At 43.2% G+C, this 23,876-nt stretch overlaps 1 protein-coding gene across 4 annotated transcripts; it reads left to right on the top strand.

The window, feature by feature from the left end:
* Window positions 1–615: 615 nt before the first annotated feature.
* Window positions 616–23,440, top strand: ENTPD5 (ectonucleoside triphosphate diphosphohydrolase 5 (inactive)). Of its 4 annotated transcripts, none has more exons than XM_054515036.1 (14): window positions 616–665; window positions 5,910–6,187; window positions 7,376–7,455; window positions 8,719–8,862; window positions 9,216–9,291; window positions 10,871–10,906; window positions 11,751–11,839; window positions 14,406–14,485; window positions 15,690–15,751; window positions 17,134–17,235; window positions 18,081–18,221; window positions 18,560–18,616; window positions 20,089–20,204; window positions 20,370–23,440. In XM_054515036.1, the coding sequence occupies exons 2-14, from the start codon at window positions 5,971–5,973 to the stop codon at window positions 20,454–20,456; spliced, it is 1,287 nt and encodes a 428-aa protein (XP_054371011.1). In that variant the 5' UTR covers window positions 616–665; window positions 5,910–5,970; the 3' UTR covers window positions 20,457–23,440. The 4 variants fall into 4 exon arrangements, with proteins under 4 accessions (XP_054371011.1, XP_036239169.1, XP_036239170.1 ...); XM_036383276.2 differs by lacking the exon at window positions 616–665 and adding an exon at window positions 984–1,128; XM_036383277.2 differs by lacking the exon at window positions 616–665 and adding an exon at window positions 1,442–3,038.
* Window positions 23,441–23,876: the final 436 nt, after the last annotated feature.

Genomic DNA, 23,876 nt, shown 5'->3' with positions numbered 1-23,876 from the left:
CGAGCAAATGGGAACCACAGCACAGGGCTTCTTTTTCATTGTGTTCTGAGCAGAGTTTGGCTCCGTTTTCTCTAAAGCCTCCTCCAAGGAGCCAAATCCAGCACGTTCCCTCTCAGCTTTCTCTTTTTCCGAGCTGAACGAACGCTCCAGCCTCTACTTGGCCATGGCGTGCTGAAGGCCCCGATCACCGTGCCGTGCCGTGCCGTGCCGTGCCGTGCCGTGCCGTGCCGTGCCGTGCCGTGCCGTGCCGTGCCGTGCCGTGCCGTGCCGCTGCCCGCTCCGCCGTTCAGCGCTTCCTCGCGAAGGAGCGGGGCGGGAGCGGGGGCGGCACGGGGCTCGCCCCGGCGGCCCGACCCGCCTGGCGCCTTCCCACCCGCGGGGGGCGCTGCCGCCCCACAGCACGGCCCCGGCGGGACGGGCGCTGCCCGCGGGGAGCTCGGGCCGTGCCGTGCCGTGCCGGGCCGTGCCGGCCGTCGGGAGCTGGCCGCCGGTGGCTGCGGGCCGGGAGCGGTGTCGGGGCCCGGCGGGAGGGACTGACTGCCGTTCCCGCGGAGCCCGGGCAGCGCGCGCCCGCCACGCGCAACTCCCGCGACGGGCGGCGCGTCACGTGGGCGGGCGGTGACGCGGCGCGCGGGGCCGGCGGGATGCGGCGGCGCGAGCGGCCGGTGAGCGCGCGCAGCCGGCGGGGGCGGGGGGAGGGGCGCGGCAGCGTCCGCGCGCTGCCATGGACACCGCGCGCCCGCCGTCCCGTTCCCTCCCCCCCATCCCCCCGGTGCCAACGGCGCCGGGATCGGGAGCGCCGCTCCCGGGCTGGGTGAACGTTCCCGAGCCGTGCTCGGTCCCGGCGTCCCGGGAGGGCGCTCCGCTGGGTGCGAGGCCGGGCAGGCAGCGGGAGACGCGAAAGCTGCGCCGGCGTCCCCGTTATCCCCAGGGGAGGGCGGGAGGACGCCCCGTCCCGGCCGAGTGATAGCGCTGGCCGCCGGTGAGGCGGGGACGGGCGGTCCTGCGGGTGTTCCTGCCCAGCGCCACCGCTGCCGGCTCCGGGAAGAGCTGCGCGTCCCGGGCCGCGCTCCCCGCCGGGGCACGGGGCGGGCCGCGGGGGCTTTTGCCAGGGCAGAGGGAAGGAAGGTAGGGAAGGGTTTCGGGCGTGCCCAGCGCGGGGGTTTGGGTGGCGGCTGAGGGAAATGGAGCGGAGGCAGGACGCGCTGGCGCCGGGGTGCGCGGCAGGGACGGAGCCCACAGCCCCGGGGCGGCGGGGTCCGGCGGGGCCTGAGGCGCCGTGTCCGGCGCATTCCCGGGCAGCGGCATTCCCGGGAGCCAGCGCTCCCAGCCCGGCACGCAGGCAGAGCCCTGGGCGCCCCGAGGCTGCCGGCAGCCAAGGTCTGTTTTCCAGGAATAGCGGCTCCGCCAGGGAAAGGACGGGGCGCCGTTAGAGCCCCGCAGGTGAGCGCGTTCGCCGCTCTGCGCGGGTGCCCGCACCGCCGGGTAGCGGTTCCCTGGAAATTAGCCTTGGGCTAATTAAAGAGGAAAATTGAAACCCCACTTGGCCAGAAATGTGAATAAATAAATAATGTGCATTTGGAGCCTCAGTATGGGGGAAGAAAGATTAAAACTTCTGATAACGCATGTTTGCGAGTTCGTTATACTTTTTTCCCCTGGAGTTTAACGCTCTAGAGCCAGCATTTTACTGAAAACATATGTGCACATGTGCCATTATTTTTATGGAAATACTGAGAAATTCTGCCTTTGAATTCAGTTATTCCTTCTATTGAGTCTTCTAAACAGTGTGCTTTTAAGAAGCTTAAGTTTTTCTCAAAACAATCTATAAAGCTATTTTTTTTTCAATAGATAAAAGTAACTCCAGAAAAAATGTAATAACCTTTTTTCTTGTGGCAAAAAAAGGTTAAAAAGTATTTATTTAGTCATGAGTGTTAAGTGTTAAAGCTCTCATCTGGGAAATAGATTTTGTGACCATAAGAGCTGCTCATCTGGAAAATAGATTTTGTTACTGTTTTAGCACAGAAGAGTTTCCATTCTGAATGATTTCTGGTGTGCTTCAGCATGGAAGAATATTAATTGAATTATGTAATTTTATTTGTTTCCTAAAATAGTTATTTTTGTAAAATATTTGCCTGTGTTTATATAATTAATATTTATAATTATTTTTGAATATTTTTGCATACCTCCAAATATTTCCCAATATTGTCTTAGGAAACAGAAGTGAAATTCTCGTGTATCTCTGGTACACTGCTTCTCCCTCTCTTCAGATCACATTTGTTTTTACAGGGAGATGCTTCTGTTGTGTGGTTTGTGTTTTGTGTGCTATTTTGTCAGAATAGTCAAGTACAGAATATTTCTTGTCTTGAAAATTACCAGTGTTTCTGTGTATGGTGGGCTCTAAGTAAGGTTGTGTTTTGCTGTCTTAAGGTTAGTTATTATTATGGTATAGTTTTTACTTTTGTTGTTTAGGGAGACTTTGGTTGTAGGGGTTTTTTTTCTTCTTTTTCATGCTTTCAGTCTTGGAAGTCTCTATGCAACATCCCAGTATTTCTGGATCATTCAGTTTGCATACCTCCCAAATTTTTTATATTGGATGTTTTTCGTTTGGTACCTAAAATCTGCTGTGTACAGATGACATTTACATGTGTTTCTTTGCACTGAGAAATGAGTGTTCTGTGCTGTTTTGCTGGCTCAGGCCTCAGTAGTGTTGAGGTCAACGGCAGCGTTTGTGTAAATGTTTTACTAACTCAATCTCAAGTTAACTTTCAACTTCTTGAAATTCATCCTGTGTAGTTATATAATCATGTTTCACTGCTCGCATTGAGTAATGATAAACTCAAATTTGAATAAAACAACTCCATTGGTATTTGATGTGCCTTCACGACCTTATAATTTGCCTGATACACAGTCCACTGCTGTTAGCTGGCAGCCGCAGTGACGGAGTGCAGGCAGGTGTCTCTTGCCATGGTGCTCTGGAGCTGGTTCTCATTCTGAGTCCCTGGAGTGGAATAGCTGTTGTTGCTTCCATCCTGCTTCAGGTGTGTGCCTAACGTGTTCATGGTCAGTGCTGATTATTGCTGCTCCTTCTGAAGGACAGTAACTGAGCCTATTGATAGGGAGCCGTAGGCTTTACCTCGCTGAACTGCTTGATTGCATTTATAAGCTTGTGCTCACACAACAATTACCCTGTTTTCTCCTTTCTGTTTATTCTTCATTTTCTCCACCCCCTTGAGTTCTGATACCAGCTAGGACTTTTAAGTTGTTTGAGAGGAACTGTTTTGAAAATATTTTTCCTTCTCAGTAACTTATGCCTTGTCTATTTCTACCCTGAATTTTTTCTTCCATACTTTTGATTATGTCTTTCCACATTTTTTCCATTTCCATTTTTGTTATGCTCTGCTGACTTCTCTCTCTTGCTCTGATTTCTTACTCTTATCTGTTGTCATTCTTCTTGTGGATATTGTTTTGCTGGTGTGCTTGAATAAATGGACTTCACCAGTCATTGAAGGGGCTCAGTGTGTGTTTTTCATTCTTAATGAGGGAGAGGAAAAATAAAATCCCATGGTGATTGGTTGTAAGTTTGTTGTTTAGTTGGGATTTTATTTGTCCTTAGAGGTATAAAAGGAGAAAGAAAAAAGTCAGGGGAAATGTAGAAAACAGAAAGTGGTGTATATCTGAGAAGGGATAGAGAAGAGAAACTTTGTGAGGGAATTTCATGTGAAATAAGGTTCTCGTAGGTCTGGTAAGGAAAGTATGAGTTAATGATGGCAGTTGCTCAGATATTTTCGGATCATCAGAGATTCTGAGGCCTCCATAACTGTCACATGAGCTGTTTGTAATAGGACTCTGGAGTTTGTTCTTAAGACAGGTGCTTGGGTTGCATTTGTGATAGTTCATTAAACAAAATCCTTGCATTGCATAGAATAACATCTCTTTGAACCTGCTGGAAGGTGGCTCTCACTAAGGCACCTTATGTTCTGTTAAAACAGCGCAGCTGCTTGGATTTTCAGTGGCCCTCCTTGCGGTGATGAAGCAAACCTGGGTGATGCCAGCTGCATCTTAGTACAAATCCATAGCCACAAAAGTGCCAAACTGCTTGGCACTTCTCATCAAGCCTCTCCAGGAGAGCACTTTGTTACAGAACTACCTATTTACTCCTTTCCACATAAAATGTGTATACTTTAGAAATTACTGCAGTTGGAGTTGATTTGTCACAGACACAGCAGGACTGTTGTCTGCTGGTGGAATTGTGGTCACTTCTTTTCAGAGTGTGCTTCTAAGGCAGAGAGGATCAGGAGTCTCTGCCTGCATTTCTGCATTTGTTTGAAACAGCAGGATAAAAATAAAGGTCACAGCAGACAGGTGAGGTTACCCATCTGCAGTGGGCTGTGCACTTTTTGACTCTAGACATGGCAGAATGCTGGAGTTAGAGAGGTGCCTGAGGAATGTGATGTTTTTTGCTGGGAATGGGTAAAAGTTAATCTCCCTTTGCTGTAACTGGGGACAAAGGTGAAGAATGGAAATCATAAAAGTCTTACAAGGGCTGAATCTGGGATAAAAGGAAGTGGAGTATAAGTGAGCTTTTTGGGTGTGGGAAAAAGGTGTGAGGAAATAGAGGCTATAGTAAACACACATAGAAAGGAAAGGAGAGGGTTTAGGAATGAATACGTGTAGGATAGAGACAGCAAGTGAAGATTTCAAGAGAATGAACATGGTGGGGCTGAGCAGATTGCTAAAAGACAGTCAAATGTAAGAGCAAGCAGTGGGCAGAGGTCTTGGGCACAGCTGATGAACAGCCATAAAAAGTAAAATCTGCAGTGCTGTGGGTGGATACATGTGTTACCAAGTGTCTGGGAAGTGATAAGGAGCTGTTTGCACCTTCTGTGTGCAGAGTGCTCAGTGTGTGGGTTGGTGCAGGCGATACTGCATATGGTGGGACATCTGGCCACATGCTCTTTTCTGCTCCTAAAGATGCCCAGATTTTGTCCATCTTTTTACCTGGGCACCCCATGATTTCTGGGCCCATGTCTTTTATTAGCATATCTTAGGAAAAATACATGCAATGGGATAGGTCTTAAGGGACGATGTAGTTGTATCTTGATATCCAATACTGTGTAACACAGCTTTGGGACACTGTTGTTAAAAGCTCTGTAAGCAACCTGAGTGTTTGGGGCAACTGCTTTAGGTTTGTGAGAGTGTGTGGGTTTTGCTATGATTGATTTTTGTTGTTGTTGTTTATAATTCTAAAAATAACAACCAAACCAAAAAGACAGAAAAGAAAAAGATGAAAAAATACGGCGAGACAGTGCTCAGGTGCACTTCAGTTCAGCCCCTCTGGTGCAGCTCAGGCATTTCTCGGAGATGGGGATGCTGCTGGAAGGATATGCCTTCATTCTCTCCGTGTGCTAATCTCTCCCAGCAGCTGTTCTTAGCCTGAGATGAAATTCTCTTTGTTTGTGACTCTGAATAATGCTTGTGTTCTGCCACAGCATCTCAAGTGTGCAAATGTTAAAGTGATTCTGCCCAGAGTTCCCCTCTGGCACTGCTGTTTTTCAGATAATATCTGGGCTTTTGGGAGGAGGTACTGGAGAGTCTGAATATTTAAAATCTGCAAGACAAATAAGAGAAAGAAACTGTCTAAAAGTGAAAACTAGAAAGCAAACTTGAAAGCAAACTACTCCTCTTCTGCGCTTGGGAAATGGAGAGACCTTTACCCTGAAAGAACAAATTAGTTAGATGTAATTGTAGCACTAAGTGCAATAAGCTCTTTTTGGATGAGGTGTTGGAAAGCACCTAAAGGGAGAATGTAAGTGTACAGAATGATTTATTTATTTTCTTCTTTAACAGAGCTTTAAAGGAGAGAGCTCTTGGTAATTTCCATTCCTTCTTTCTTTTCTTTTTTTCTTCAGGACCTTCTGCAGCTCTGTGATTGCTGATACGTGCTTGACAGCCTCAAGGCGTCCTGGCAAGATGGCATCTTCCAGACTTCCCATCCTTATAGCATTGGCATTTTCCTCTTTGCCCTTTGTTCTTTCACATTCAAACAGGGAAATGTGGTTTCAGGAGTTCTTTCCACCTAATGTGTGCCCTCTAAATGCCAAAGAAAACACTTTTTATGGCATCATGTTTGACGCAGGAAGCACTGGAACCCGTATTCATATTTACACCTTTGTGCAGAAGAGCCCAGGTAAGACCCCCATGTGTGTTGACTTAGGTTCCAACTTCTCAAAACAGTTTTGTTTTTTGCCAGCTCAGTATTTGGGAGCAGCTGAAGATTTCTACAGTTTGTCCTTCAAATGGTCCTCCTGCAGGTGTTTGTTGTCCATTTGTCATGGTGTTTTGCTGTGTAAATACCTTTTTTGTAGGTCTTTTGAGTCTCAGAGATACAATTCTGGGTATACTGGAGAATTCTAAATTTTCAAACATTTTCATCTACGCAGCTGCTTAAAAGGAATATCTCATTGAGATGTAAAGATACTTAGGTTGGTTTTGTCAGGTTGCATGTTACCTTAAATTTTATCACGAGATACTTGAATTCTGCATATGTTTATGTCACATTTTGTAGCAGATTAAAATCAGTAAATTAAAGAGCTATTAAGTACTGAAGGTCTGAGCCATTTCCAGGAGAAGTGTGTTGAGATGCACCACACTCCAGTGTATCTGGTGCTCACATGGTGCAGAGGTGCCCAATTTTGGCTGCACGTGTGACAGGATGGATTCAGGAGGATGAAGTAGCTTGGGTACAGTGAGCCAGCAGGTTTGCAAAGCTTGAGGGTTGCTTGCTGGGACATAGTGCTTATGTGTCTTTGCATGACTTCATCCATGGTTTGGAAGGACTGGTACAAGGTCCAGTTCTGTTGGACTCAGCCTGGATTGCAGTGTGCAATACTCAGGGACAGCTTCTACACCCAAACTGCTCTGGGAGCAGTGGTCTAACTTGTTTGGCTTTTCAGCCAAGTACTTGAGCGCAGTCAGCTCTGTTCTATCTCAGCTGGATGAATCACCTAAGGATAATTGGGAATTGATGGTGTGTGTCTTAATATGCACTAGTATTTCACAATTTGTGTAAGGACAGAAAGGGAAAGAAATTTATTAAGAATAGGTGACAGTTATGCTGCATAGTTGTAACTTACTGTAGTTCACAAATGCTAAATGAACATACTTTTAATTATAACAACATGTTATTAATAAATTGTTTGTGAACTTGGAGGGTACAAGGGCAAGCTTCTGCTAAATATATTCCTGAAGTGAAGGAACAAGGCTTGTTTCAGGAGAGGAATAATCTTGTTTGCAAGGAGAATCAAGGATAGTCACTTTCACTTTGGAAATAAGATTTGAGTTGTTGACTGTATCATGTAATGTTTTGTTTGTGCAGAAAACCTTCCAGAGGTGGAAGGGGAAGTCTTTGAGTCTGTGAAGCCAGGTCTGTCTGCATATGCTGATCAGCCTGAAAAGGTAGGACTGGCCTGCATTCCCTGGGAGTTGGTCGTGCTTCTGTTATAATCATTAGATTCTACCAAGTTCAAGTATTACTGATTGCAATTGCAAAAACTCAAGAAGAAATGTGAAAGTTCTGCTGCTGTCTCTCTAAACCTGTTCCTCTACTTTTGTAAGTTAAGTTCAACATGGTGAAATAGGAGCTGATGTTTTACATATTTCATCAGTGGAACAGTGGATTAATTAATTGCTTAAATGTTTATATAACTAGACTATATGCCTTTGAGAATTTCAAAGACAAAGTGATTTTTGTCTCTAGCAGCATCCAAATTCAGTGTTTATTTCCTCTACAGCTACCCCAAATATGAGTAAATGCATACTCTGTCTCATTTAGAAATAATTTTCTTAGCTCTGAAGTAAGCTGCCATTTTCCAGACCCCCTGTGCTGACAGGAGCTCTTTCACAAACTAAAGGAGGTGCCAGAGAAATTATTAGATACACTATTTTGTGTGCTTCAGCAGCCTTGAAGTTGGGGGCTAGCATTATGGGGATTTCAGGTTTCTCATTTTGCTCAGTTGGATTCCATGCTACAGGAATTTGAGTGTGACACTTCATGGAAGAGTGAATGGATTTGGGATTTTTTAAAAACTTTTATAAGATCACCTATGATTCCAGTAAAACTTGTTTTTTGGGTAGGAGAGGAGAACTCAGCCCAAAATAAATTTCTAGGCATTTCACAGGAGAATGTTTATTGCTAATGCTAAACTGTGATTGTTAGAGCAGTGGAAATAATTGAGAGCCAGCAGTGATGTCTGTACCTTGTGTGGTAACCATTGCACAGCTGGCATTTTAATTACAATATTTGCTATGGACACACTTGGAATTCTTATGTTGCATTTAGTGAAATCTACAGATGTTTCCCCTTGCTATGGTAGCCTCAGTCAGTAATTGCACCATTTAAGTTTCATCATACTGGAAGATGTTTAGATTTGTCAGGTAGTCAGTTCCCTCACCTCCCTCCATCCTTTCAAAAAAATACCTTCCACAAACAATGATATTTATCTTCCCTAAAATATATTTGTGAATACACCTTTCCTTCCAATGCAGACGTTCTGTTTAATGTTCTAATGAGATATCTGGCATGGTTTTTGTACTTGTCTTGGGTGTGGGTATCTTCTGCTATTGAACACTGTTCTCACAAGTTTTGAGGGGAAACTGAGAGGCCTATTCTCTGATGGCCTGTAGAAGGAAACCATATAAAAAGCATATTTTTCCTTTTAGGGTGCTGAAACTGTCAAAACATTGCTGGACATGGCTGTCGATGCTGTGCCACCTCATCTTTGGAAAAAGACCCCAGTGGTGTTAAAAGCCACGGCTGGACTTCGCTTGCTGTCAGAGGAGAAAGCTCAAGCTCTGCTTTCAGAGGTAGCACTGAGTAGCTTTGGATGCACTAGTATTGTTCTCCCTGTTTCATCTTCTTTTTTTTTAAATTCAGCTCTCTATTCTGTTTAGCATAAGAGAATTTAATCTCTGAAAAGAGACTGTAATCCCATGATAGCATAAAACTCACAGAGTATCTTGTCTGGTCCTGAAATCCTGTGTCTTGCTGTGGTGGAAGGCATGGAGAGAGACCTACAATAGTTCTTTTCTTTCTTTCCTAGCCCCTACTCCACACACTTGTCTTAGTTTCTGCTGCTGCATAAAACAAAACTTTGTCAACCTCAGAGCAGAGCATGTCTCTGAAGACCAAGAAATCTAATCACTATTTCTTTCCTCAGGTGAAAGAAGTCTTTGAGGAATCACCATTCCTGGTTCCAGAGGACAGTGTTGGCATCATGGATGGATCTCATGAAGGTATGTTTTAGGAGGGGTAAAAAGTAAAAGCAAAGAGAAATGGGAAAAAGAGGGATATCTTAGGAACATGAGAGGGAAAGAAAAATGGTCCCTAAACCAAGCAGAAAAAAATAAAATGTTTCTGGCCCTGTTTGAAACAATGCAATTCTGCCTTTCTGAGGTGGTGTTAATTGCTTGGTCACCTGTTAGGCTACAAATGCAGCTATACAAGGAGATTTCACAAGTTCTGAACAAAAACTGTCTCAACAATAAGCATTGCCTGATGCAGGCCTAGCAGCTGAAGCTTCCTCCTAGGAACTGGTGCAAAAGAGGTGGTGTCCACCTCTGAAAGGCTACATGACAATATATAGCAAGCTGGGAAGCTTATGGAAAATGCCTTGTAAATTCTGCAATATTAGCATTAAAAATAACCTATTATGAGCAGCTCATCAATTTCAATCTAAAATTGGGAGGATTGTGAATATTAAAGGAGAATGAAGGATAATTGACAAGTATTAAAAACAGATGACTAATAAAATAGAAAGTTTAAAAATATTCTGTTCGGAAAAATACTGTAGTAAAGTAGCAAGCAAGTACTTAAAATACAAGAAAAGATGAAATATGTTGTAGGTTTGGAGTGAGCAATGATTTTGCAGTGCAGAAAAAAACAGTGTAACATTCTGGCTACATATCCAGACATACTACCTTGGAGAATGGGCAAGTAATAATCACCTGTATGGATGCCTGATAAAAGAGCCATCCTATCATGTTATGTTCAGCTCAGAACTCTTCCTTATGGCAGATAAATTGCCACTTTGGAAGGTGTTGAAGGAAAGCAAGAATTATCACAGTGCTTACACAACTAATAAATGGAGGAAGACTAAAGAGCAAAATCTGTCCACATGAGCCGAGAGAAAAGGAGAAGTATCATAAAGTATTGAAGTATTTGATAAGTATGGTGTAGTGCATAGTTTGTCACTATGGATTAATGGGTGAATTGTACAGTAGGGAGAACTGTTGCATTGACAGGGGCAGGACCAATGAGGCATAATAGAGCACAGGGTAGCCTGCCAAGTTTATTTAAAATCCCTACCTCTTCTATTGTCACATGTTTGGGTGAGAATCATGTAAGTGTCAAGCAAGCCACTGGAATCAAAGGAGCTGTTTGTGTTTTACTGGTTGTGCTCTGTCTGTAGTGTAATTATAGAAACCTTAAGATTAAAACACAGTGGTGTGAATGCAGTTTTCAGATTGGGAATTGAAAAGCTGGACTGCAAAAAGAGGCCCAAGGATACTTGTGCAGTGTCAGCTCATTACTTCTTTGTATGTTGTTTGGATAATATATATGATTTATGTATGCTGCAGTTGCATGGATGTTACAAAGTCCTACCTATTTCAGCTCATGAGACTTGTATGAATCAATAATTTATCATATAATTTAATTATGAGTTTTAATTAATCCCTGAAGTCTGGGGTGGTTGGGTTAAGCTAGTAATGACTTCCAGGTAAATAAATAACCTGTGGAGGGCTGGTAACAGTGGGCAGGAGATTGTGGGAGTATTTAATGGTGATTGTTTTTTCTTTTTTTCACTCATTGCAGGAATTTTAGCCTGGATCACTGTAAACTTTTTGACAGGTAATTATTTCTGTATAACTACTCTAAGCTTGAACTTGAGTAACTTCTGTGGAGATGGTCACCCTAAGTTCCTCTGCCTTGGCCATGCTTTTCCTGCCTGTTCTCTCACCAGTGCTGAAGCAGTGGATTGCCTTGGGCAGACTGTGTTCCAGAGTCTGTAGTAAGAAGGAGACATCTTAACCCTGAAGGTGCCAGAATTTACTCAGATCTTGGAGGCACTGGCAGGCTGGTTTCCCTAACGTGCTTTGGGGAGTGGTACTGCTAATGTGTGGGAAACAAGGCCTTGCAGTGTTCTTCATCCCAGTGTGAGCTGTGCAGCTACAGTGGTGCTGCAGGGCATGGTGCCTTAGCACTACTGGCTCTGAGAGCTTCTGGGAGTGCAATCTAGTGAAAAGAAAATCAGTACTCTAGTAGATAGATGAGCAAGCAAAAAAGCTGCTCTGGGTGAAGAGAAATTACAATAGCTGGTTTGGCTCTTACTGCCCTTCTTTACCTACTACTGCTTTTGCCCAGCTATATGGTGGTTACAAAATTTGTGTACTCTCCCTGATGGTCTTCTGCGGGAGATACTTTGTCTCTTACTTTCAGCTTTTGCTTGATACCTGGAGATTTATCTGCTTTGGTCTCTTTGGAGGAGAGATTGGAATCAAGGAAGAAAGTCTGTGTCTCATTCTGTAATCCTTTCTGTTTGCTTGCCTGTTCTCTCTGAGGTTTTTTCTTTGAAGGGCAGCTCAGCCCTCCTTGTATTACTGTGATCACCTGGTGGCTGCCTGAGCATCCACACAGTATCTGCATTTCAGCATTTGTGCACTTGGGGCTGTTCTGAGCACGGTGTTGTTTGCAGGGCAGCTGTCTGGCCAGAACCAGGAAACTGTTGGGATTCTGGACTTGGGAGGAGCCTCAACCCAAATCACATTCCTGCCACGGTTTGAGGTGAGGAGTGGTTAAAAGTGTGTGGGCTGGGACTGCAAGGCTGGTGGAGAGACCTGAGCACTGCTGCACTCTCTGGTGCCACTTTGTCAGCAGTGGCACAAGCAGAACATCCCTGGTTTACAGAACATCTGTATTTCTGTTCCCTTTGAGATCAGCAGCTGGCTGATAGGCACTTGCAAACAAAGGAGCTGAATCATGAGGAAATAAAAAGAAAGCAAATGAGTAAAACCAAAAAGAAACAACTTTTTTTTTTTCTGGACTCAGGCTGGGAAAGCCTCATTAATGTTGATATTGCTGAGTATTCAACAAATATAGAACATTTCTTGGTAGTATTCTGGAATATTAGAAGAGATGTAGGGGCTGGTCTATCTTTTTTTTTTTCCCCATTTGAGTCTGATAACAGATCTTCACTAAGTTTTGGAGGGGAGGAGTGTTGTATAGGGTAAATTTCTTTAATAGCAGCACAGTCAGTTCTCTGTTTTCTTATCAGTTTCTTCTCATTCCTTTTAAACATTCTGCTCTCTGTCCCCCAGACACCTCTGCTGGAATTTTTAGTAGTTCCATAGCTGTTTAGAAACAGTTTGAACTGTGACCCAAGTCTGCAGTTTGCATGAGAAAATTACCTAGTCTGTACCTTCATATTGTGATGTGTTTATGTTGCTCTTTCTGAAGGAGTAACTTCTTTAACCTTTTTTATTTAATAGAACTTGAGATTATCAAAGGATGTTTGGTGGCTACAAAACACATGGCTTTCACATCAGGATATTCTAATTCTGCAACTGTGTGTTATGTTGAAACATGACATGCAACCTTATCCTGTTCAGCAAAGCCTCAAGTGTACAGTGGGCTTGTCCTCTGTTTTGTGTTGATAACACCTGCTAAAGTGGGCACTGGACCAACAGGAAAGGGTGTTGCATGTCAGGGTTTTGGAGAATAAATAGAACTGTGAAATAGGCTGAACTGCAGCTCAGGATTCAAATGTCCCCTTCCAGCCTTGCAGGAAAAGGCCTGGAGTGTTTGCTGCTGACTGGGACTAATGGTGTGAATTTGTAGAGCAGTGTGGAGTCAAGGTTCATGCTTGTACTCTATGTCTGCTTCTCACCTGTGCTGTCAAGTTCAAATAAATAAGCTCAGTATGTTTTTGGGAGTTTTTCCCATCTGACAGAATTAGTGGGGATACCTCCCTTTGATTTGCAGTGGAGATTTTTCCTTCCTGCAATCTGAGACAGTCACATGCTTGCTCTTGTATTAGTTTTGAACAAAATAGTGTAAGAGATTTTTTAAATTAAATATGAATTACAAGCAAGTAAAGAACATATAATGACAACTGCAGGGAACTGATTTTAATTTCATGGCATTATTGCCAAAGCTAAAAGCAACTGAAAACCAATCATAGTAATTATGAAATTGTCTGTCTGGTGTCTGCCTCATTTTTTGTGAAAGTAGGGCATAAAGAAGACAATTGTTTTTTCCAAACTAATTTTTTTTGAGGATCTCTCCTTTAAATAGTTTTTGTGATGTAACAGAACTCAAAATATGTCAGTCTGTGTGTATAAGGCCAAGGATGTGACTGCCATTTCAGTGATAATCAACTTGAGACCCAAAACAAATTTTGATTTGTATTTGCTCAGGAGACGCTCAAGCTGAATACTGTCAAATTCCTTTCAGCTTTGAGCAGGCTTCTGTCTAGGATTCTAGGAAAAATAACTCAGATCTGGATCTCCTTACTTGCATGGCAACTGCAGGACTGTGCAGCTTCAGTTCTCTCTGACTCTGCTGCTTGGCCCAGAATAACCACGGGTGATAAAAGTGCATGGAGCCAAGAAGGGGTGGGAGGATGGGGCCATGAGGAGAGGAGAGACAGGAACTGAGACTGAGAGCTTAGGGAGGGGACACAAAGAATCAGTAAATGATTGCTGAAGCAGTTCAGCCTTGCAAGAGTGTGAGTTAGTCTGTCAGGAAGCTAGGGCAGGGTACCAGGGGGATGGAGGTGTGCACAGAGAGAAGACTGAGAGGAAGAAACTGGAGGTGGTGAGACAAGAGGCTAATTTAGGTGAAGCAGCCCTAAGACTGGGAGTGAGCGGTCACAGTGTTTCCTTGAGTACCAGCAAGGCATTTGACATGGTGAAAATGGGGCCTATACCTTGTATTTTTAATTCTTCTGAGTACTTCAGTTTAGGTGCCTAGCGTGACTTGAAAAAGTTCATAGCACTTGTAGTGCAGCTGATTTCTGGTAATGGGGATGGGGACTCTCTACATGTAGAGTAACATGTAAGTACTCTGAAAAAATTCAGGTTACCTGAATTAGAAAGTGTTTTCATCCTGATCTGTTGTGCTTCCCTGTTATACGTTGAAGTAGCACAAAGATGCATATAAATAAAATTGGTGTTAAAAGCTGCAGATATTACAGCAGTGGCAGCATTGGAAAGCTGTACTTTGTTTTCAAAGCAGGTCAGATGAGTGTGCAGTAAACTTTATGGGTATATCTGTGATATTACATTAAACTTGGTTATTCTTTATTGCATAGTATAAACGAAAACATTTTTTTCTTTTACTTAACTTGTAGGAAACTCTGAAGGAAACCCCTGAGGATTTTCTTACCTCATTTGAAATGTTTAATAGCACGTACAAGCTCTATACCCACAGGTGAGGAGCAAAAGACTGCTATTTCCACTGGGGAAATCAGCCCCTGAGCTAATAGCCACATCATCCTGGTACCAGCAGCAGAGACCATGACTTTTTTACTACTTATCTACATGGAACAGTAGAAGTGGAACATGACATTAGCTGGCTGGAAGCGTTCCAGGATCATGGTTCGTGTCAGTGCAAGGGAGTATTAGGCAGTCTTTCAAATGAAGGGACAGCATTGTGAGCCCATATTTAAGGAAAAGAATTCTTAATACTGGATTCAAGCCAAATATTCTGAAACAAGCAGAAAGGTAGATATTGTGCCAGTAGTCAGAACTAAAAACGATCAGATTTGGAAAGAGGATTTCCTGAGACTTAGTGGAGTGAGCATTACCATCTCAGCCAGTTATAGAATCTGCTTACTTGTCAGCAGAGCTGGTCTAATAGTCATCCTCTCCTACTCCTTACATTTGCTGATGTAACTAATTGCTGTAGTCATTGATACAGTTCATTAGATCACCTAAAATAATTGGGATTGAGAAATCATCTCCTAAAAGTTGAGAGAGAGCTGGAGGTTAGTTTAACTCTGAATATTCTGGAAATGTTTAAAATGACATGACAAAAGTGGTAAGTGGCCAAACACAGAGATGGGAATGAAAGGGTCAACAGGATTTTAATCTAGCTGTGTTGCTGCAATGTGTGATGATGTTCTCATAAGCACTGTTCATATTCTAGCTTATAATGAATGTAGCAGTCACCAGTGAAGTCAAAACAGGTGAATTTCACACAAAGCCACGGTTCCTACTTTGTGGGAGGTTCTGCACTCTGCTCTAAGAGCACATAGTTTTGTGTGTGCTGCATAAGAGTGGCTGCCCTATTCCCCATGCACTCAGCACTTACCCTTCCTCCTCCCTCATTTTTAAGGTGGTGCTTTTTTGCTTTTCATGATCATCTTGTATAAATGCCACATCAGCTCTAACCACTTCCTGCAGTTTTAGATTCACCCATTTTACAACTCTTTATATTTCTTGGGTTTGTGTCACTCTTTTGGCCCTCAGGGTTGTTCTGGCAAAGGGAACTCTGTTTTAGAGAGGGAGCCTTTTGGGAATCAGAGGAAGGAAATTTGGTTTGGGTGTTCCAGGACTTAGGAAGAGGGCTATGGGTAAAGCATACCAGATGTGCAGGAATCAAGACTATAACATCTGTCTTTTGTTGTTCACAGCTATTTGGGGTTTGGACTAAAAGCTGCAAGACTAGCAACGCTTGGAGCTTTGAACATGGAAGGTATGTTCATATACTAAAACATTCAAGATTTATGAAGAGATGCTTAGACTTAGCCTTGTGTCAGCAGCCCATTTCCTGTGTGTCTTCACTTCTGTATCTTGTGCTTTTCTATGTTGCTGATGGTATATGTTTGTCTGAAAACAGCTACCACTTGTTAAGGGGTTGTCTTGTGGGACAGCTGCTTTTCCCTGTTTTTGAGATCAGCCAGCAGTGACATTCAAGTGCAAATTCCAGAAATGCACATGTGGGAGCTACAAACACCGTGGCCAGCCACAAACTCACAGCTTTACAAACATCCACAGAAGCATGAGCAGCACGAACAGATCCTTTTCCTTAGGGCTGCTGCTTAGGCCAAACCACTTTGAAGGATCTGCGTGGTCTGTGGTGCTCCCCAGACCTGTTGTGTGCACTGCCCTAGTCTAGATGGAAGCCCAGGAGCACATCATGTGCTCTCACTCAGTAACCTGAGTGCATACTCACATTCCTGAGTCAGTCCCTCACCCAGAGCTTGGGCCTTTTGTCTAGTCTCTGGCCAGGAACTGGGGTCTTTCCACCTTCTGGATTCTTACTTGACAGCTAGATGGACTTGTGATAATTACTGGAATGTACTCAAATCAGAAATAGTTGGGAGTAGGGATTGAGAAGAAGATAGGACAGACTACAATGATTGGTCACAAGGCTCAGACAGAAAAACACATGGACCTGCTTACTTGTGACTGTCTTGTTTTATAGTCTCCTCTGGTTTGCCATACTTGCACTTCCCTGATCCCTTAATTCCCCCTTTTCTCAGCCTTTGAGTCTTTCCCTAAGTATCTCATAGCAAACCAGAGTCTGCCTCAAGCATACTGTTAGAAGTTTGCTTTTTCTGTGAGACCTGTGTGTGCAGCAATAATCATGTTTTCTTCTTATCAGTTACAGTATTTCTGGTTGAACCCCTCAAAGGTTACATTCAGTGGATCCTTTAGTGGCCATTGATCTCTGTCCTAGGAGATCATTTGTCTTCATTGCTCAGTTGCTTTGTTTGTCTTGGTTATCTGCTGTCATTAGGGTTTGTGCATCTGTGTGTTTATCACCTCTCATTTCTTGTCTTTCGTGGTGAATAGCCATTATCCAGATACCTTTGTACCATTTATCTCATTAAAAAATGACAAGCGTGGCTGCTCTGCTGTTTGCAGGACAAAACAGACACAACTTTACAACTTTTCCAGACTTGAGACTGGTCCTTCATTTGTAATCAGTTAGTGCCACATCCATCAATTCAGATTTTTGTACTTTCACTTAAAGACTTTAATGAAGATCTTTCAGCCTTTTCTGGTTCTGCTATTGTTTATAGCTATGTAAAATTCTGTGCTTCCTGACTCTCCTCTCTGCTCTCTTACCAGTTGTGGATGGACAAATGTTCCGCAGTTCTTGTTTGCCTAAGCAGTTGGAGGCAGAGTGGCACTTCGGGGGAGTGAAATATCAGTATGGTGGCAACAAAGAAGGTAAATTAAGGAGACTTGTTTCTTTTACAATAAGTCTTATCTCCAGAAATCTGAGTTTTTCCTTGTCAAATATTTCCTCAGTTAACCGATGATGATTGGGATATGAAGGATATCTGTCCAGTTGCAAAGGCTGATTTCTGAGAAATCCAGATTAAAATCTGAAGCTGTAAGAGTAGCTGACCTGTACCCCTGTCCTCTGACTGTGATCTCTTGTTACAAATCATACCTTTATAGGAGATGTTTAGAATTACTTGTGCAAATAAGAGAGGTTTTTGTGAAGCTTTGAGCAAAGTGCAAAAATTCTGTTTGTGTTAGAGTACAAACATTTTGGCCTACCAGTTAATCTCACTCGTGGAACTGTTTCTTAAGTCTCTAATAACAATAAGTCTCTAATGCTGTGTAGAGAGGGTGAGTCTGCTGCCATCATAGACTTGAACAGACTGGAGACATGAGAGCTGAATTGCAGATTTCACGTGTGTGGAGTAGGTTGGTAAAATTACAGTGGGCTGGGGAGAGAAAGCAAGCTTTTATCTAACAAGTGGGAGCAAATGTAGACGATTCTGCTGGCCACAGAACGTGTCAATGGGAGTTTTGCCTGACATGGAAGTAGTTTGTGTGGCCCTTCTTTCAGACCCAGCAGTGATCTGCTCTAACCAGTTCTCCTTGATGAGGGGCTTTTAGTCCTTGCCTGTGTGTAGGTGCCATGTTGGATTGCAGAGGGGATATGTAAGCTCTTGTTCTGATGCTTTAACCGCTGCTTCTTTAACTTTTCATCCTGCTGCCACTATTTCTTCCATCTCTTGCATATGCTCTTTGGCTCACCCAGTCTGTGTTTTTCCTGACAGGAGAAACAGGATTCAAGCCTTGCTACTTGGAAGTACTCAAGGTTGTCAAAGGGAAACTTCACCAACCAGAGGAGATTCGTGGAAGTTCCTTCTATGCTTTCTCCTATTACTATGATCGAGCAGCTGACACCAACCTAATCGGTAAATTTGGGATAATCTCCTACATGTGAGCATGTCTTCCAGAAGGTAGACAGAGGAACCCTGGTGGCTGGAGCCATGGGGAGCAGAAGAAAGCAATGTTATTGAGAAAGAGGAGATACACAAAATGCCTCGAGGGAATGACTTTTATCTGTCACTGCAGTTTGGTGTTCAGCACATGAAATAAGCTCTGGGCTCCAGTCACATCTGCAGCTCTGTCTTCTGTTCCAAGCAGGTCTCACTCCTAGTGCAGCATCCCTGAGTTGCACTCTAGGGTCAACTTGGATAAAGAATTCAAATGCTGTCAGGTCTATGATGACGTTTTCTCACATCTTTTTCAGATTATGAACGCGGAGGTGTTTTGGAAGTGAGAGATTTTGAAAGAAAAGCCAAAGAAGGTAATTGTCATGAGCTGGGAAACTGGTTTGGGCAAGAAATAACAAAAATATCAATGTGTAGGCAGCACATAATGTGACTTGGAAGAAAAGCAAATTTATTTAACCTTTATTGCACTTACACCTGTCATGTTACTTTTATTAGTCAAAGACTCTAACTAATGCAGAAGACAATACTGATAGAGCAGTGAGGGGTTGGTGGATTTACAGCTCTGTTCGGGAGAAGGAGGTAGTTCATAGAGTCACTACGAAAGAAAATGAATTTGCTGCATCAAGGGCTCCTGTCCAACTGCAACTCTCTGAGTTTAAGAGAGCACTGAATTCTGTAAGTCTGTCACATTAAATCCTATTTAATCTCTATCAAAATGGAGGGAGAGGGTTTTTAAGATTGGCAACCTCTTCCACATTCCTTTACCTCCCCCTGTCTTTTTTCCTGAATGCTTGTTCTAGTTTTGTACCTCCTGTGGATAAAGAGCTCCCACCTTGCCTGGCTGCTGATAGCTAAAAGCAAATTACCTCTGTACTGTGATCATTCTCAAGACAATGAGAAGACCATATTTTTCAGCAGAAGATGCCCAATCACGTAGTTCAGGACAGACTTTTTTCCTAAAATAAGGCCTAAATTTTAATGATTTTTCAGTTAAACTTAATCTCCCTGGAAACTCGGATGACTTTGAATAGGGGGATTAGGCTCTAAAGTTTGAGTGTGGGTTGGTTGTTATTTTTTTCCCTGGATAGTGAGAGAGCTTATTTCCAAAGACGTAGCTAAGATGTTACCTAACATTATCAAACCACTTACTTAGCTTTAGACCATCAGGAGATCAATTCTGTGAGCCTGAACTAATTCTTCTCTATCTCATTTCAATAGTAGAAGGATGCTGCTTATCTTTTCTTATGAGGAAGTGAACTCTGCTCTTGCTGCTGGTAGAACAGGGCAGCGACAGAAGGTCTAGAAAATGATGCTTAGTGTAAATACATTTCCCAGTCACTGTCACCCTGACTATGGAATCTTGACTTAGCTGCAGCAAGGGAGTGGGTGGTTGGGCAATAGCCTCTTCCATTTCCTTAGACAAGTGCGGTTGGAAAACATAAACTGCCATCCTAGAAAGCGGAATCCATTACTGGATCCATCCATGGAGGAGAGATGATGAAAACAAGTGATGCTGTGTTCCTGAAAAAATAAGTAATCCAACACCCTGCTAGTTATCAGTTGAGCAGAGGTTCTTCAAAAGAGCTGTGTGGATTATGTTGCTGTAATAAAAGATGTAGTTTTGATGTAGTTAAGAGAAACTGGATGTACTCCCAACATTGTAGAACAGCTTTATAGTGTGTACCATGTGTCATGCATAACCAGTAATAGAAGAGGGTGGATTGTTTTAGTAAACTTTGGCTTGAGTTCAGTTCAAATGTACAATGTGCATAAAAGTTCTTATTTTGCTGAGATCCCTTTTGGTTTTTTTTTTTTCCTTCTCTAGTCTGTGATAACATGGAGAGGTACAACTCAGCCAGCCCTTTCCTCTGCATGGATCTCACTTACATTGCTGCTTTATTAAAGGAAGGGTTTGGATTTAGGGACAACACAGTCTTAAAGGTGAGAAAAAACAGTTAAATCCCTATTGACTAACGTGCATTACTTCATCTTTCTGACTAATTATCTACTGAATCTTTCCAGATTTGTAACATGTAGTTGCTGTCATTTGTGTAACTTATGAATCTAGAGAACTGTCAGGAATAACTTGTTTTTCTTCCTTTATAGTTGACAAAGAAAGTAAACAACATAGAGACAAGCTGGACTTTGGGTGCTACCTTTTACCTGCTGCAGTCTCTGGGGATGACTTATTGACTTGTGATACTGCTGTGGACTTCAGCATTTCTGAAAATGCTGAGAAAGTGAATTGCAATCTCGAGGTATGGTGTTCAGCTGGACTGGTCACAGAGCAGAACATGGACCAAAAATATATGACAGCTCTTTACCCTGGATTGGCATTGTGCCTAATGAGAGTATGATTTATAACTGTGATTGCCATAAATTATTCAGAATCTGCCTTAAGAAAGTCAAAAGGTCTAAACTCCAGCAGAGAATAAGCAAGGGGCTCAAAACCAGCTTTCACCAGCAAGTTTGTTAGAAGCACAGAGTTCCTGGATGTGGTGGCAGACTACAGACACATGACTTCCCCTACCCCCTTCTATTTTAACCATAAATAACTTAAATTTGCTTGTGAGATGTTAAATACAGAAATTAGGAATAGCATCAACGGTGATGCAGAGAAAAGTGAACAACTGGATGCTGCCAACCTCAGTGTTCCAAAAATCCAGCTGCTAGCTTAGCAAATACATGGCAAGAATATTCCAGTCTTTCAAGGGCCTGCTGTAAGTACACTTTGGGCATGGTTTTGGGAAAGGTGCTGGCTAAAACAGTCATTTACCAAGCAATTTTTTTAGGCAGTAGGCATTTCCTAAGCAGAATGTGTGCCTGTGTTTCAGTTTTGCTGCCCTTTCCAAGTCTGTGCAGCTCCACCGTACATCTGACTACCAGACTTGATAAATTTATTCATTTAGCATGTAGTCATAACACATAGTTGTGCTGGCACAACGAGGCAGCAGTGCCAGCTATTGAAACTGCCAGAAGATGAGCTTGTCATATGCCACCCACAAGGAGATTGCAGTCAGATGAAATGGCTGATCTGACAGCTCACTTTGCTGTGTGAGAGCCAGCTCTGTTTCTCTGCTCTCAGCAAGGCACATTCACAGCCTTCTTCCCTCTGCTGCTGGTGCTCCTCAGGTTCTGGATGAATCAGGACACCTGACCTGAGGTGGTGCTCACCCAAGAGTCAAGTCTGGTGCTATCCCAAGGACAGCAGGCAGGGCACAGCCCAGCAAGGCCTGCTGGGCCAGCAAGAGGTCTGAGCACCACAGTCCCTTTTGCTGGAGTGAGCTCTAAGGTGTGGTCTCCCATTTAAAACCCATCCATTGCCCTAAGTAAAAACAGTTGTAGAGATGTCTTCCCCCCCCCACTATGAAATAATTGACAGCTTGCTACTGTCTTCACCTCTTCAAGGAATGTGTAAGGTACAGGTGAACTTACCCCATCACAACAAAGAGGTATTGCTCATGTGACTAAGGGAAACTTCTAGCCACTGATGTCTTGTGATGAACATTTCCCTAGTGGGCAGTTGCAGTTACCCAAGTGTCCCAGTTGCTCTAAAACACCTTTCTGTCAAACCAAAGACTGCCCTCACGCCGCCTTCTCTGCAAACTGGATTTGAAAATAATTGGTAATTCCCAGCAAGGGGAGGAAATCGTGCACTCATGTCTTCAATGGTCTTGCCAAACAGTTTGGAGACTTAGAAATTTGCCTTACTGTGAACATTAATTCTTTTCCTCTAGTTAGCAGTGCAAGTTTGCCTGTGGCTGATTAAGCTACCGCTTCTCATATCTCAGGTTTTACAGCACGAGGGTGCAAGGCATGCTTTTGATTGAACAAGTTCAGTCAGCAACAAGAAGCCAAGGGTTGCAGATGGAGCCGTCCATACTTATCTCATCACTGACACTTTGCCATAAATTCAGGCTGCTTTTTTGAAACAGGACATGCTCATCCTGCATGTGTGGGTCCTTACCAGAATCTTTTTGAGATCCACATTGAGAAATTCCTGTGTCACACCAAAGTTCTGTTCCTTCCTCTCTAGAAGTTTCTGTTTGAACATGAAGGAAGTAACTGCAGCCTCTTCTCAACCATAAACATTTCTTATTCCTCTTCCTACCGTTGTCAAAACTTGGTATATGGTCTGGTCTGCAGAACAAGGTGACTGCAAATGCATTCATTATGTCTTCAGTGAACATTTCTGTATTCTCAGAATATACAAAGTAGGGTGCAGTGGTTACTGGCCAGGCTGTGTTACCTGAGAACAAGCTAATTTAATAATCCAGAAATCATCTTTCAGTCTGAGCCAGTGCTATGACAAACTCTTACTGGATCTTGGGGCTAAGAGCTGGCAGCAGTGAGGCTGTGTTTTGAAGGTGGGATGCTCTACCTAAGGGAAAAGCAGCAGCATTATCTGCCCCCTGAAAACACACCAGCCCTGAGGAGGGCTTGAGGGCTGGGTTTTGTCTAAAGCAAGGAGGGGCTAGAAGAAGGGTACCATGCAGAGGAAGTTGTTTTTTCTGCATTCTTTTCCTCAGACTCTGGTACTACAAATGCTAGGGGATAGCATCTGCTTCCCAGTACCAAAGTTGCATTTAATCTGAATGCTCAGGGCCTTCATTTGTCAGTGGCACAATTCATTAACTGAAGCAGAACTTCTGCTCTCTGTTACTGGCATGATCCTTCAGTTATGGGAGAAACAAAAACTCTGTTAAAAGGTTTATTTTTGCAAGAATTTGCAGAATTGAGCCCCTGCTGTTTACATCTGAACCCAAGTGGGTGGGGGATCTGGACAACCCAGTCAAGTCCTCACACTTACCCTAGTGCAATGAGATTATTTATTACCTAAACTAAAGAGTAAGCAGCCTTTTAAGAGAAGAGCTCTACTTGCAGCCCTGATTTTTATCTCCTCCTTCGTAATGTCTTTGAGCCAGGCACTAACAAGGACTGCCTAATATGAGTGACTGCAGAAGCACAAGTAATAGCTTTCACTTCAAAACTTAGGTTTCATTCTTTCTGATGTTCATTTCTGATACTGGTCACCCATATGTGTAAATCTTGCCCATGGGCAGTGCTTAGTTTAATTCTGTGAATGGCAAATGTCTAATGCAAGAGGCTGGTGTTTGGAACCGAAGACAGAATATCTTGAATTGTCTATTTTAGTAATTAAAGCATTTTTAACAATATTGAAGGTGTTGTGGTATAGTTTTCTTTGCTGGATATTATTGTTGCCTTGTATCTTTTCCATGGAGCCCTTAGCCAGTTCCACAAGAAACACCGTTATTAAATAAAGCACCAAGAGAAAGGCAGGGAAAAGGGTGAAAGAACAACAGAGAGAGTTTTAAAATATATCTGCCACCATGTGTTGTTTCTCTCTGCTGCAAACTACCCCTTCTGTCTGAGCTGAGGTGCCAAGAAGCCAGGAGTGATGTTACAGCTCTAGCAATCATATCAGAAGAAACTGAAAGTAATTAAGCAGCAAAATCTGTTAAAAATTAGCCAGCAGTTTGCAAAATTCAGCACTGTGTTTGCCAAAAGACAGACAGCTGTTTGCACCTCAATCTTGAATTCAGGAGGCCCAGATTAATAGCACATTCTATACGTAGTTCTGTGGCTGAAGAC

The sequence above is a fragment of the Molothrus ater genome, chromosome 6 (genome assembly GCF_012460135.2).
Source record: "Molothrus ater isolate BHLD 08-10-18 breed brown headed cowbird chromosome 6, BPBGC_Mater_1.1, whole genome shotgun sequence".
NCBI classification, from domain to species: domain Eukaryota; kingdom Metazoa; phylum Chordata; class Aves; order Passeriformes; family Icteridae; genus Molothrus; species Molothrus ater.
The sequence above is the reverse complement of the archived record's forward strand: the minus strand, read 5'-3'. Positions and strand labels throughout refer to the sequence as shown.

Coding starts and splice junctions, on each gene's coding strand:
- ENTPD5 (XM_036383275.2), top strand. CDS start 5,775: ATGAGGTGTTGGAAAGCACCTAAAGGGAGAAT. Junction 11,840..14,405: donor CATTCCTGCCACGGTTTGAG/GTGAGGAGTGGT, acceptor CTTAACTTGTAG/GAAACTCTGAAGGAAACCCC. Junction 17,236..18,080: donor GTATGGTGGCAACAAAGAAG/GTAAATTAAGGA, acceptor TTTTCCTGACAG/GAGAAACAGGATTCAAGCCT.